At 42.7% G+C, this 12,207-nt stretch overlaps 1 protein-coding gene across 1 annotated transcript in view; it reads left to right on the top strand.

Moving 5' to 3' along the window:
* cdc73 (cell division cycle 73, Paf1/RNA polymerase II complex component, homolog (S. cerevisiae)) overlaps positions 1–8,158 on the top strand; it is a 31,993-nt gene extending 23,835 nt beyond the window's left edge. The window contains exons 12-17 of the mRNA XM_030074388.1: positions 1,312–1,347; positions 1,651–1,738; positions 5,148–5,309; positions 5,916–6,016; positions 6,725–6,866; positions 7,128–8,158. Coding sequence (XP_029930248.1) covers positions 1,312–1,347; positions 1,651–1,738; positions 5,148–5,309; positions 5,916–6,016; positions 6,725–6,866; positions 7,128–7,164 — 566 coding nt within the window. The 3' untranslated portion in view covers positions 7,165–8,158. The remainder of the gene's footprint in view (positions 1–1,311; positions 1,348–1,650; positions 1,739–5,147; positions 5,310–5,915; positions 6,017–6,724; positions 6,867–7,127) is intronic.
* Positions 8,159–12,207: the final 4,049 nt, after the last annotated feature.

Raw genomic sequence — 12,207 nt, forward strand, 5'->3', positions numbered from 1 at the left:
TAAATTTACGACCATTAAGACTCTGATGGAAAATGTGTGGATTGAGCCTGGAATTTAATAGTTGAGTCTACATGGTTCGAATAAACACCCCAAGTCCTTCTCAGTTGTGGTTATTCCCACATCCTTTTAAACTTTCAAATGACCCGATGTCCCTCCGGATTTTCACTATCCATCGTCTTCTCATTTGTTCATCAATTGAAGCGGTGAAGTGACATCAATTTGTCAGATTCCCTACGCTTACACAACATGCAGCCTGGAACACAGCAGTGTGCCATGAAAACAGCTTCCCACCCGGAAAGTGACGTCAGAGGAAAATGGCCACTGTGTGAATATGGTCTATTGTGCTTTATCCCAGACGTCAGTGTTAAGAGTCTTGTCGGTCAAGGCTGTGAGAGGCTTCCCTCTGAGCGCTGCCTGTTGCACAATGTTGGACGATTGTCTGCAACTATCAGTCACTCACGGCTCCAACCTGTGGCCTCCACAGGGATGATGAGAAGAAAACAGGAGGTCACGTCCTCCCTGCAAGCCGTCAATTGCAGTCTTTGTGTGGACCGATGAATCACATGCCTGCTTTGCTCCTCAGCCATGAACTAGCACAAGATGCTGCAGCACTTCTGTGGCTTAGTGAAGAACTGTTTTGTGTGTGTGTGTGCGTCTGTGTCTGTTATGTGTGTGTGTGTGTGTGTGTGTGTGTGTGTGAGAGAGAGCGAGAGTACAATCAGTCTGTGCTGTGAGTGATGGCCTGACAGGCAGGCGGTGACACATTTTCACCACAGCGCTGATGTAGATTAACAGATGAGATCAGTCTGATGAACGGGCCTACATGAAAGATAGTCTGAAGGAAGGAATGCAGAAATTCTCCCCTCAGGATTGGAGCGCTTGCAGTGCACATGGGGAAAACAGCCTGCGGCCCAAAGTGACCTTTTGCTCAACATGATACTGTTTGAAATGTTTGGTGGGCTGTCCCATCAGTCTCTCCACAGTTGTATTTTACATGAGAGTGTTCTGTCTTTTCTATGTGGTTGTTTTGTTGTAGTGAACCAGTTAGACGTCATTAGACTTCTTTTTATACTTAGAATAGTAGTGTTTGTTATAATTGTAATAAGGTGATCATTCAGCATGATGTTCTGTGTACAAAATTAATTGCAGTTTCATGTCCTTGATGGGAAAATGGAGGAAGCAATGCAAGTGGAACAGTAAATCTATTGTTGGATTCATATTTTTATATAATGCTATGCTATGAACTGTTAATGCGATGTACATACATATATACTTGTATAACTAAGTTTTCATTTGCCTCTTCCCCTCCAGTTTCACAAGCTAGACCCCCGCCAAATCAGAAGAAAGGTAAATTGCTTTTGTTCTGCCTGGCAGCATGTTTTACATTGATGTAAAATGCATTTATATGTAGGGTTGTTGACTATTATTGATTTACAGCATATTGATTTACAGCATATTGATTACAGCATATTGTCAGTGCTAGTCTTTGTTAGTCATCTTTCCTGCATCCCTGTTTTTGCTCCTTTTCAGTTCCTTGTTGTTGCTGACTGAATATTTTACCACTCTGCCTTGTATGAGCTGCCCTCATTAGACTGTCTTTCTGGTCCCTTGTCTGTTGGTATGACCTTTGCAATGACTTTCTCTCTGCAGGGTCCCGGACCCCCATCATCATCATCCCTGCCGGCACCACCTCCCTCATCACCATGCTTAATGCTAAGGACCTTCTGCAGGACCTCAAGTAAGTATGTCTGTCTGTCTGCTCTGTTTATCTCTGTGTTCCTTAATCTGTTCTGTGTGTGTGTGTGTATATTGTGTGCGTGTATGTGTGTGTAACACTGAGAGAAAGACAGAGTAATGCATGCTGTTATTTAATTAAAGTCCCCCAACGCTACACAAAGAGCTTGGAAAACAAAAACAGGTTTGTATGCCTTCCCACTGCAGTTTGAAATAAATGGGTGTGCATTCATGGAAGTCAGCACCACGTAGGTTAGAGTAAAGCGTCATTATTATCCCTGAGGGACAGTTTTGTTTTGTTTTGCAGCAAGCTACAGTTCAACATAAGACAAAACTGAGACTGTATATGTAAAATTAGAAAAATAAATCAGATATAAAGATGTGACAGTTAATCATGTTCGCACACAGCCCATGCACAGTGGGCCCTCACAGATACACGCTGTGGCATAATTGCCTTTTTGCGCTATAATTAGATCCATAAGTCATGTGGTGTCGTTAACAGGGTGGTGACGGGTGGGCATTTAGCAGCTGTGCCTACAGTACTCGACTGCAGTATAAGAAAGATGCTGTTAAGACTAGGGCTGGATGATATGGGCAGAACCGAATAACATGATGGGCCCTATCTTGCGCCAGACTCCCTAAACCCTATTTGCGGATTTAGGATTTAGGAAGAGGCGTTCCCCCGTAAAAGTTGCTATCTTGTGCACCTCCCGCTATCCGCAAAACACCTGCGCTACCCGCTATATTATGCATAGGCGTGTTTTGGGCGTTACGCCAGTTAAACCAATCAGTGTGCCAGGTGCCATTGCCTTTAAGGGCAGGATGCGCTATCCTAAATCCTAAATCCTAAACCCGCGATGGAGAGAGGGAGGTAGATTTTCTCAGGGCTTCTACTGAGGCTAAAGCAAGTTGGCTTTATATACATATGATATATTATATTATAGGCGAGTTAATTCGGGAGGTGGAGCCACATGTGTCCAAGTGGACGTGTCACAAGGTTGTACTGATTGAGTAAAATCCCCGGGCCACACCACACACACACAAGAGGCAGAGGTGGAACTATGTGTAAACTAATTTATTGACAGGGTAGATTGGGCAAATAAAATATTAAAAATAAAAATATAGCACAGCTGCTGGGTTATGATAAAACAATAAAACGTGCTGGCGTAAGTGTCCAATTAAAAGTCTTTCCTCTAAACAGTCTATATGAGTAACATACTCAGTCCATTCCGGCGGCGTCCCGGTATCAGTCCGACCGTGTGCGTGGTGAGGCTCCGTCGGGGCGCGCATTGAAGCCGCCTGGGCGCGCTCTCGTAATAGCCCAAACTTTAGGGCTATCCCTAAAGTGTGTGCGCAAGATAGCAACTTTAGGGATAGCGCATGAAACACGCCCACGGACACACCTCCAGGCGCAAATGACGGAGTCGGCATAACGGATAGCGGGTAGCGGGTGGCGCAAGATACCGTTTAGGGATAGCGGAAGCTCCTAAATCCGCAATTTGCGGGTAGTGGGTAGTGGCAGCGGATAGCGGGTGGCACAAGATAGGGCCCGATGTCTTTGACAAAATGCCTTGATATCGATATTGTGACAATATGTAGGGATGACCATTGGTGCTTTCATTTGATGTTTATACACAAAATATTTTTGATAAGCAAATCAATAATGCGGATATGATGATTAGGCGGGTAGGGGCAAATAACAGAAGTGCTAGAATAGTAAGTTGAGAAAATCGGTTCCCTTTACTGTAATGCAGCCTTTAAAACCAGGAAAACATAACACTTGCCATGTCACCGTACTACATTAACCAAAATCCCATGCGATATCTGCTCTCATTGTGATACAAGATAGGCAAACGGTCAACTCACCACTCGATAAACTCTCCTGTCGAGTCTGCTATCTGACTGGACAGGGTTTTAAAAAATAAACTTTGGAGTAAACATTGAGGAAAAGGTGGAGGGGATAAACACCAGTTCCAATCCTGACCTCACGGCCAAGCAGGACAATCTCTGTATCAGAGGAGACACCGCGATAGTCATGAACACCGATCCCGGGTGCATGAATCTTCTCTGCCAGGGTACTGGTGTTATTGACTGGACAGCCGCCAAGCCTGCATCGGTTTCCAGCGGCATATCGGGAACTGTGGCGTCCTTTGTTTCGCTGAGACTTTGCTGGGTCCTGGAATGCCAGGCGACACCATACGGCAAGCCTCGCCCAAAGGGTATTTCCACCAGGCTCTCCAACAATAAGTCTAGGTGAATCCTTAAGATCCCATCCACCCAGATAACCCAGATAGCCTGTCTTACCTGCTGCAGTTGGAAAGAAGGTACCAGATACACCAGACCAGCACTGAGAGGTTCAGAAGAGCTTCTACCTCGGGCCAGTGGGATCTTAAATGTGGCCTGTGTCTAAGACTACCCCCCGTCCACTCATACACATAGTTATTATTATTAATATTCCTATCCTATTGAAGCTCTGCGGATTACATTTCACTGTGATTGTACCTTTATATGATGATGGCTGATTTGATTGATTGATTTATTGATATGCTATGTTGTACATTAATCTTTCACCCAGTTAAGCAAACAGGTTTGGAAAACTCAGAGGTGACACTCACTGTCAACACTGAACAGCAGTGCTTCAAATGCGCTATGAAAGTTAATAATCTCAAACAAAGGGCACACATTTATTTGCAACTTTTCAGTATTTCTGTAAAAGCTGATGCCCACTATGCATCATGTTATTTTGTTATGAGAGAAAATGGTGGTTTGAATGTCCGTATTGTTCAGGACTACAGTGATTAAGTGGAACTAGGAGGGTTGATTTGCATAGAGAGAAGAGCCTGGTTCTTCCTCATAAATCATTTGTTCTGTACCTGCTTAAAGAGAGAATTGTGGTGTAATTTTGCTGCCTTGTTTACAATACCGCAGTCATTTTGCAGTCTTTTTTTTTTTTTTTTCAATTACCTTTGCCGTGTCAAACAGCTGCAAATTATGGATGCCACCCACATAAAATGACATGAATATGACAATAAACTTTCAAGACGACAGATCTGAACGAGTATTTCCTGGTGGAGGCTTCATTTCTCCCTGTGTTTCTCGGGTGATTGACAGTTGGCACAGCGCAAAGTAATGCACTTTCATATAAAAACACAACTCGAGCACAGTGACATGAGATAAAACAGACACTTTGACAAACACTTCTGCAAATGTAAAGTATATGGAAGTTGTTCCTCAATCTACAGAAATGATTGACAGCAAATGGCTTTTCCTGAAAAAAAGAAGACAAGCCCTGATATCTGCAGCTACTCTGACTGCACACACACACCAACAGGCTTTCTAAAAAGGGAAAAAAAAACATGTACTATGCTTAAAACCCTCCCGCTCACTCTCTGGTTGTCATTTTTCCCTACCAGGTTTGTCACATCAGAGGAGAAGAAGAAGCAAGGTATCCAGCGGGACAATGAGGTGTTGCTCCAGAGGCGTAAAGACCAGATCCAGCCTGGCGGGACAACACTCAGCGTCACTGTGCCCTACCGTGTCATCGACCAGCCTCTCAAACTTGCCCCACAGGACTGGTCAGCTGTGTATTTTATTTCTTGACTACCTACGTAAGAGCTGCTCCAATTGTGTGTTTCATCAGGAGTTGGCATGGCTTATGAGTTTTGCAGTAGATTTCATGAAAACATGTCTGATAAAAACATGCTGCATCTAAGGTTGAAATACCTATAATCGCTGATGATAGCAGTCACATAACGGAGCCTTACTTCATCCTGTGGCAGATAATCAGCCTAGTTGATACAGATCAGCTGTAATCAACAACAGAATGAAGCTGGATGGGCTTTTAACATGCAGGAACTGTTTTGCACAAGCATGATCCCACATGACTAACAGCTCTACAGAGTAAGTTATCTGATAAGATTATGGAGTTCCTTGCTGCCTGATTTGCATATTAATTGAAAGTACTCCAACTTACTCAAGATATGCAGTTCATGTTAATACCGCTGTTATGTGAACAACAGTATGTTGGCATAGACATGTTCAGAGTAATAAATTAATTAGCTGAAGTAATGACACATTTAGTACAACCTATGTTTAATATATCGGAGTTATTGTAGTGCAGCATTTTACAGCTCAAATGCCTCTTAATCATGCTCACTCTACCTTTTTGATGTTCCTCACAGGGATCGCGTCGTGGCCGTTTTTGTCCAGGGTCCTGCATGGCAGTTCAAGGGTTGGCCTTGGCTGCTCCCTGATGGATCCCCAGTTGACATTTTTGCCAAAAGTAAGTCTGCATTTGTGATTAAAGGGATCAGAAATACTCACTGATAGCTTGATATTTGAGATAGCAGAGAGTAGTATTAGGCAAATCAAAGTGATAGATGCTCTCCCCACATCATGCCCACCCCTACAACTGCTACCCCCTGCTTGCTTTCTGCACCCAGTGCATTGCATTTTCCAGACAAGCAAGGTACACAAACAGGTTGTCGAAACCAGGGACATGGTCACATTTCAAGTAAAGATAAGATATCACAGCTTTACCAAGGCTGTGGACACAGGGTCAAACGCAGTGTTGTAAATCAAAGCAGCAGTGAACGTGCACTATAGGCACATTAGTGTCAATTAAAAGGCAGTCAAAGTTGAGGCTCTGAATAACAAGGTCATTTTAACTAGGAATCCTCATTCCTTAACTGCAAATTTTTACATGAACATTCAGAAACAATCATCTGTTTATTGTATTTGACTATTCATTTCAGCTTTGGAAGAAAATTACCTTTTTACCATTGGGAATCTTGGGCTTTTTGGCTAAAATCCACAGCCCTGTCTAACATGGGTATTGACAGTGTGTTTGAAATGTCTGCCAGCTTAGCTGCCTTGATTCTACACAGTGAGACGGTACAGAATCTGTGCTTGTGAATCATAGTTGAAAGCACAGCAGCGAGTGGCATAGCATTAGGATTACAGATGTGCGTATGCATCTTTTTTCCTGCAGTTCGAGCCTTTCATCTTAAGTATGATGAGGCAAAGACAGATCCCAACGTGCAGAAGTGGGATGTGACTGTTCTTGAGCTGAGCCATCACAGACGCCATCTGGACCGGCCTGTCTTCCTGCGCTTTTGGGAAACTCTTGACAGGTGTGTGTGTGTGTGTGTGTGTGTGTGTGTGTGTGTGTGTGTGTGTGTGTGTGTGTGTGTGTGTGTGTGTGTGTGTGTGTGTGTGTGTGTGTGTGTGTGTGTGTGTGTGTGTGTGTGTGTGTGTGTGTGTGTGTGTGTGTGTGTAACTGATGACATCATATTTTGCATTACTTTTTCAACTATAAAATTAAGTAAATTTGTGTGCTAATGTCATTCTTTGTTTTTTTTTTTTTTTTTCCTTCTCTATCTTCTCTTTATCAGATACATGGTCAAACACAAATCTCATCTCAGGTTCTGAACCCAGACCATGGCATCCTATATCCAGCGATACCACAGATGAATTCTTCCACCTTCTGACTCTCCTTGTTCAAACCTTGCAATGTCCCTGTCATGCAAGCCCCCTTCCATCATGATCCCCATTTTAACTGAGGACAAGAAGGATGGGATAGCCAGGGGACACATCCCTCCCCCTCCTCTTTTCAACCCTTATCAGAGGACTTCTGATGTTATACCATGGATATGTTGTTATGGAAACTGCAGAGATGTAGGAGATTTATGTTTTTGTTTAATGTCTATTTCCCCAAAGTTTTTATTCAGTTACACAATAAACCAAAACTATGTTTTATACAAAAAACAGCTTACTTTGGAGCTATTGAGTAACATTGTAGTCTGGAAGATATCTGAAATGTGGAGGGAAGAAAAGGACTTTTTGCATTTGTGTCCCTTGTAAAAAGAATAAATGTGTATTCCACTTGGAGCTGACTAGATGGGGAGTGACATTATACTGTAACTCTTGGTACAAACAAAATGGCCCCAAAGCACAAGGCTTAGTAGTCATTTTGTCACTGCCTTGTCACAATTTTCAGTTTTCTAATTGTTACTTTACATCTTTTTTTCTTTTGGACTTAGTGCATAGGGATTCATTCATACATGTAAAGGGTTCAAACCACATTTGAATATTTGTGGTTCGAATGTGAATATGGTGAAACTCCTCAGAGCCAAAGGTCTTTGAGCAGGGAGGGGGATGAAGTCAGGTGATGTGTTAATACTTTAGAAAACTACTCTGGTTCTTTGAAATGCTCTTGTGATCAGATCTCAGTTCAGCAGTCTGTTCCTAGTTCAATTTTTGCCTTGAAATGTTTTTGACAGATCAGCACATTAACTCTTGGCCATGGAATGGCCAAGAGAGTCTCTTTTTTGTTGTTTGTTGGTATTGTGCTGAAGGACAGAAATGATGGAATATATTGCTTTAAGTCTTTACACAATAGACAATAAAGCCTCAGAGAAACTAATACCTGAGTCCCATCTATTGCAGACTATCAATACAGCCTGTCATTTTATACTTTGCAGTATTGCCAGTTTCAGGTGGTTCATGTGTTTACATAAACTGAAGTGACCATTACAATGGGTGCAATATTTCAGATTTAAAAATGCTCACAAATGTCATTTTGTACATTGTTTTATTTAGGCTTCATTTAACATGGAGAGTTGTTTAAGAATGGAGGTTCACATGTACAGCCTGGCAAGAGGGGAATACAAGAACACACCATGTTTTGAGGAAATTGGCTTTAAAGAGAGACAGGTGAGATCAATACTAATTTCATCCCTGTGCCTCCAGTATAAAAATAGCAAGAGGCTGTAGGATGGTACCTGAGTTAGCTCTGTGCTCTAGGTTGTGGAGGAAAGCCACTGGCCTAGCTCTTGTGATATCAGAGACCTCCAGTATGTGCAAAGCTATTATTTAAGCCATACACCTTGTGTCTTCACATCAGTTAAAAAATAAATAAGTAAATAAAAAAACAAGGTCTTAGTTGAATTAACTCAGTATATAGCAGTAGAGAGAAGCTATACTTGTTCAGTGCTGGTTTGCAGCTGTCAAGATGTGGCCCCACCAGGAGGGGTCTAGACAACTGCTTCTTCCTGGAATCAGTCTTTGGCCCTCCAAAGAAAGAGTGACCCCTCCAGAGTCACAGTGGTTATAGATGTGTCCCTCACTGGACAAGGAGCAGTTTATGAGAGGAGATCCATTCAGGGGAAGTGGAGCACTTCACAATAGAGGTGACATCCGAACCAACTTGAGATGGACACTGTCTCCTTGACATTGAAGCCTGTTTTCCCAGCTGTTTGGAGGAGGCAAGTACTGAATAAGACTTAAAACACCGCATTCGTGTCCCTTTCTCTGCATAAGAAGGCTTGCCTTCCCTGGTCACTGGCTCACAGTACCTACTTGATAGCCACTCTTGCATTATTGTAACAGACCTGTTGTAAATGTGGAGGCCCCACCTAGACAAGAAACAGCTGGAAATGTGAATTGTGCAGAATGGATGCCAAAAGGAAAAAAAAGGAGGGCACATTGGGACCCACTGTGTCCACTTGGGACGGATGTATTTTCCCAGGGCCTTTTTTTTTTTTTTTTTTTTTTTTTGCCATCCCTTTAGTGCTTTTGGTGTCAAGAACCAAGTTGTGACCTCAAAGTGTCCACAGAGGCTTTGGAGGGTGGACATTATGGAGCTGTTGGGTGACAGCTTGTGGCTCACAGGCCAGATATGTTGTCAAAAGCCCAACTAATGATGCCCAAAAGGTTTTGAACCTTCACATTAGGCCCTTGAATGACAGTGCTTGCCATTAGCTTGGCTTTGCTTGGCCTGGCCAGGAATGCAATGAACACACATCTGCCCCCTCCACCAGCCTGCAGCACAACAGCAATAGAAAGTTTTTAAGAACTGTAGTGTGTGAAATGAGGAAGCCCTTCATCTTCAGCGTCACATCACTCTGACGCTGGTGTTCCTGCAGTATCTTTTTTCAAGGAGCAGGTGGAATCTTCTATAAGGGAACTACTTGGCAGTCATTTCTGCGAGTAACTAGAAGTGCGAGCAGGAGGCTCCTAAGATACACCCGTTAGTTTTTGAAGGGTTTAAGGAGGAGCCAGCCAGAACGGCATGCCTCCTCCCCTCCTGAGACCATCAGGTAGTTCTGAAGACCCTCCATCTTTCTTTGTGGAATAATTCACTCCCACCCAGTTCACACCTGAGAACTACTATTTTATGGTTCCTGCTGAGAACCATTTTTTCTGTTCAGGAACCAATCTGTATTTGGTGGAAATGGAAAGAACGGTTCCAAATTTGGTGCAGAGAACCAGTGCAGAATTGGTTCTTTGTTGATGGAAAAGTCATATCCCAGGCCTAGATCTGCAGCTCATGTCTTTGAATGCGGCATTCCTCCTGGCTGTTGTTTCCGTCTAATAGGTAATGTGTGTGCTGTTTGGAAAAGGAGACAGTCTGTATATGTCCACACTCAGTCTGTGGTCTGTCCAAGCCCTTGGTGCAGAGGAGCTTCATGTGCTGTGCCTGGGGAGAGTCTCGAGGTTGTATGTGGGCCATCCCAGGTCCCTTCAGGCTTCAGGTAGGCTTTTTGCCCTGTGTGGGAGAAATGACTGGATGGGATTTGAGCTTATAATTGCATACTCGACATGCATTGTGCTCCCGGCTAGCCTGGAAGGGGTCTCCCTCGGTGAGATCCCTCTCAACCTTTCTTCCATTTTTCCTCTTTTTGCCTTTGGGCTTTCTGGTGTTTTCTTGCTTGCTATGAGGGTTTATGTCAGGGAATGTCATTTTGTTAACTTGTGGGCCTGTGAGAATGTGATACAACAATGATAAAGGGCTTTAAAAAAATAAATAAAATAAATTTGAACTATGGGAGAAGTACCTTTCTGGCAATTGTAGTAAGCTTGGAACTAATCCACCCATTTGCAAGGTTGTTCCCCTTTCCCCTACAACACTAAAACATGCTGTCCCGCTTGGACCAATATTAGGTCGGTTGAACTCACTCCTCTCCTGTCTCATTTTGTACACTTGTCAAATGGTTACAGGTTTGCTGAAATTAAAATAAATGTCTATGATAGTAGACCTCATGCTGTCCACTGTTATTTTGTTAAGTTGAAGTCCTACATCTCCCTCCTTGTTCCACTAAAGGGGGCAATGTGTGGGTCTGCAGAAGTTACACACAGCTGGCAGCACACCCACACCTGTGGTTAAATTTATATAACAATCCTGACCTGAGGATAAATTGTCAAATACTTAAAGGTTTTACTGTCACTCATAAAGTAAAATCCATGTTTATATGTTAATATTTGTTTTGTTTTGTTTTGTTTTTTCCAGTTTACAAGATTAACACAGCAGTGCTCCACCCCAGTGCCTATATACAAACATTTATGTCAGTAAGACTACCAGACAGTCTGGACTGACAGGCGTTGCGTTGTGGGGTGTTGCATGGACAGCATACGTAGATGGAATGAGTCAAATCCTGGTGCTTGGTGACTTGGTCTACACATGCCCTTATTTTTAGAAGGATAAAAATAGACCCTGGCCTATATAGATCACAGTGAACATGCTAGGGTACTGTCCTTCAGTACCCTTTAGATTTCTGCTTAATATAGACCAAAGGGGGGGAAATCATTTTAGTACAAAAGTGCTTTCTCTAAGCCACAGTGCAGCCAGTTGTGTTCACAAGGTCAGTGAGATGAAGCACGGGAGAGGCAGGTGTGAATAAGGGATAGCGTTTCATGTATTGAAAGAACAAAAGTAGTTCAGGTATTATTATTGAAGATGGAAAAAAAATGTAGCAGGTTACAATACACACTAGACAAGGGCTACATGTTGCAGCCTCATCAGGTGAAGTTTATTTTGAGTTGATTCTTAAAAGGATCATCATCACAGAAGCCTGCTGTATCCGATAAAAAGGCAAAAATTGAGAAGTAACACATTTGGTCTCAAGTATAGTAGACGCCTCTGATTCATAGTGTGCCAGGAATTTACTTTTTGTAGTTCCTTTACCTGTTTTTGCTGCAGATAAACTGCTATAGTGGCCATAAGTTGAATAACTACTATGTGTGTGTCCTATCAGGCCAAGGTCACATGAGAAAAGAACAGGTCATTTTCTTTGTCTCATTTTTTCCAAATGGACACTGATCTTCTCCAATGCTCCACTTTTTGTCTTGTGTTTTGTTTTGCCTCTTTGTATTTTGTCGCATACTGTGTCACATCATTGTGTTCTACAACAGATTTTTGATTAGTTTGATCTAGTTCTCTAAAATAACGATGCTGGTGATGAGGGCCTATATAAATATATAAAGGCTGTATAAATAACAAACTTGAACCTGATGGCCAAATGAATTCTTCCCTGCACAAATGGACACATGTACAGCTGCATTATTAGTGCAAGAGCACAGGGTTATCCTGCTCTGCAGATAAATCCAGGCTTGTTAAGTTATTCTCCCTGGTGTCCATCCCAGGCCTTTTTGAGGATTAGAACACGTTTCAGCCCAAGTCAGATCTGTGCTTAG

Source organism: Myripristis murdjan, chromosome 17, assembly GCF_902150065.1.
Source record: "Myripristis murdjan chromosome 17, fMyrMur1.1, whole genome shotgun sequence".
NCBI classification, from domain to species: Eukaryota; Metazoa; Chordata; class Actinopteri; order Holocentriformes; family Holocentridae; genus Myripristis; species Myripristis murdjan.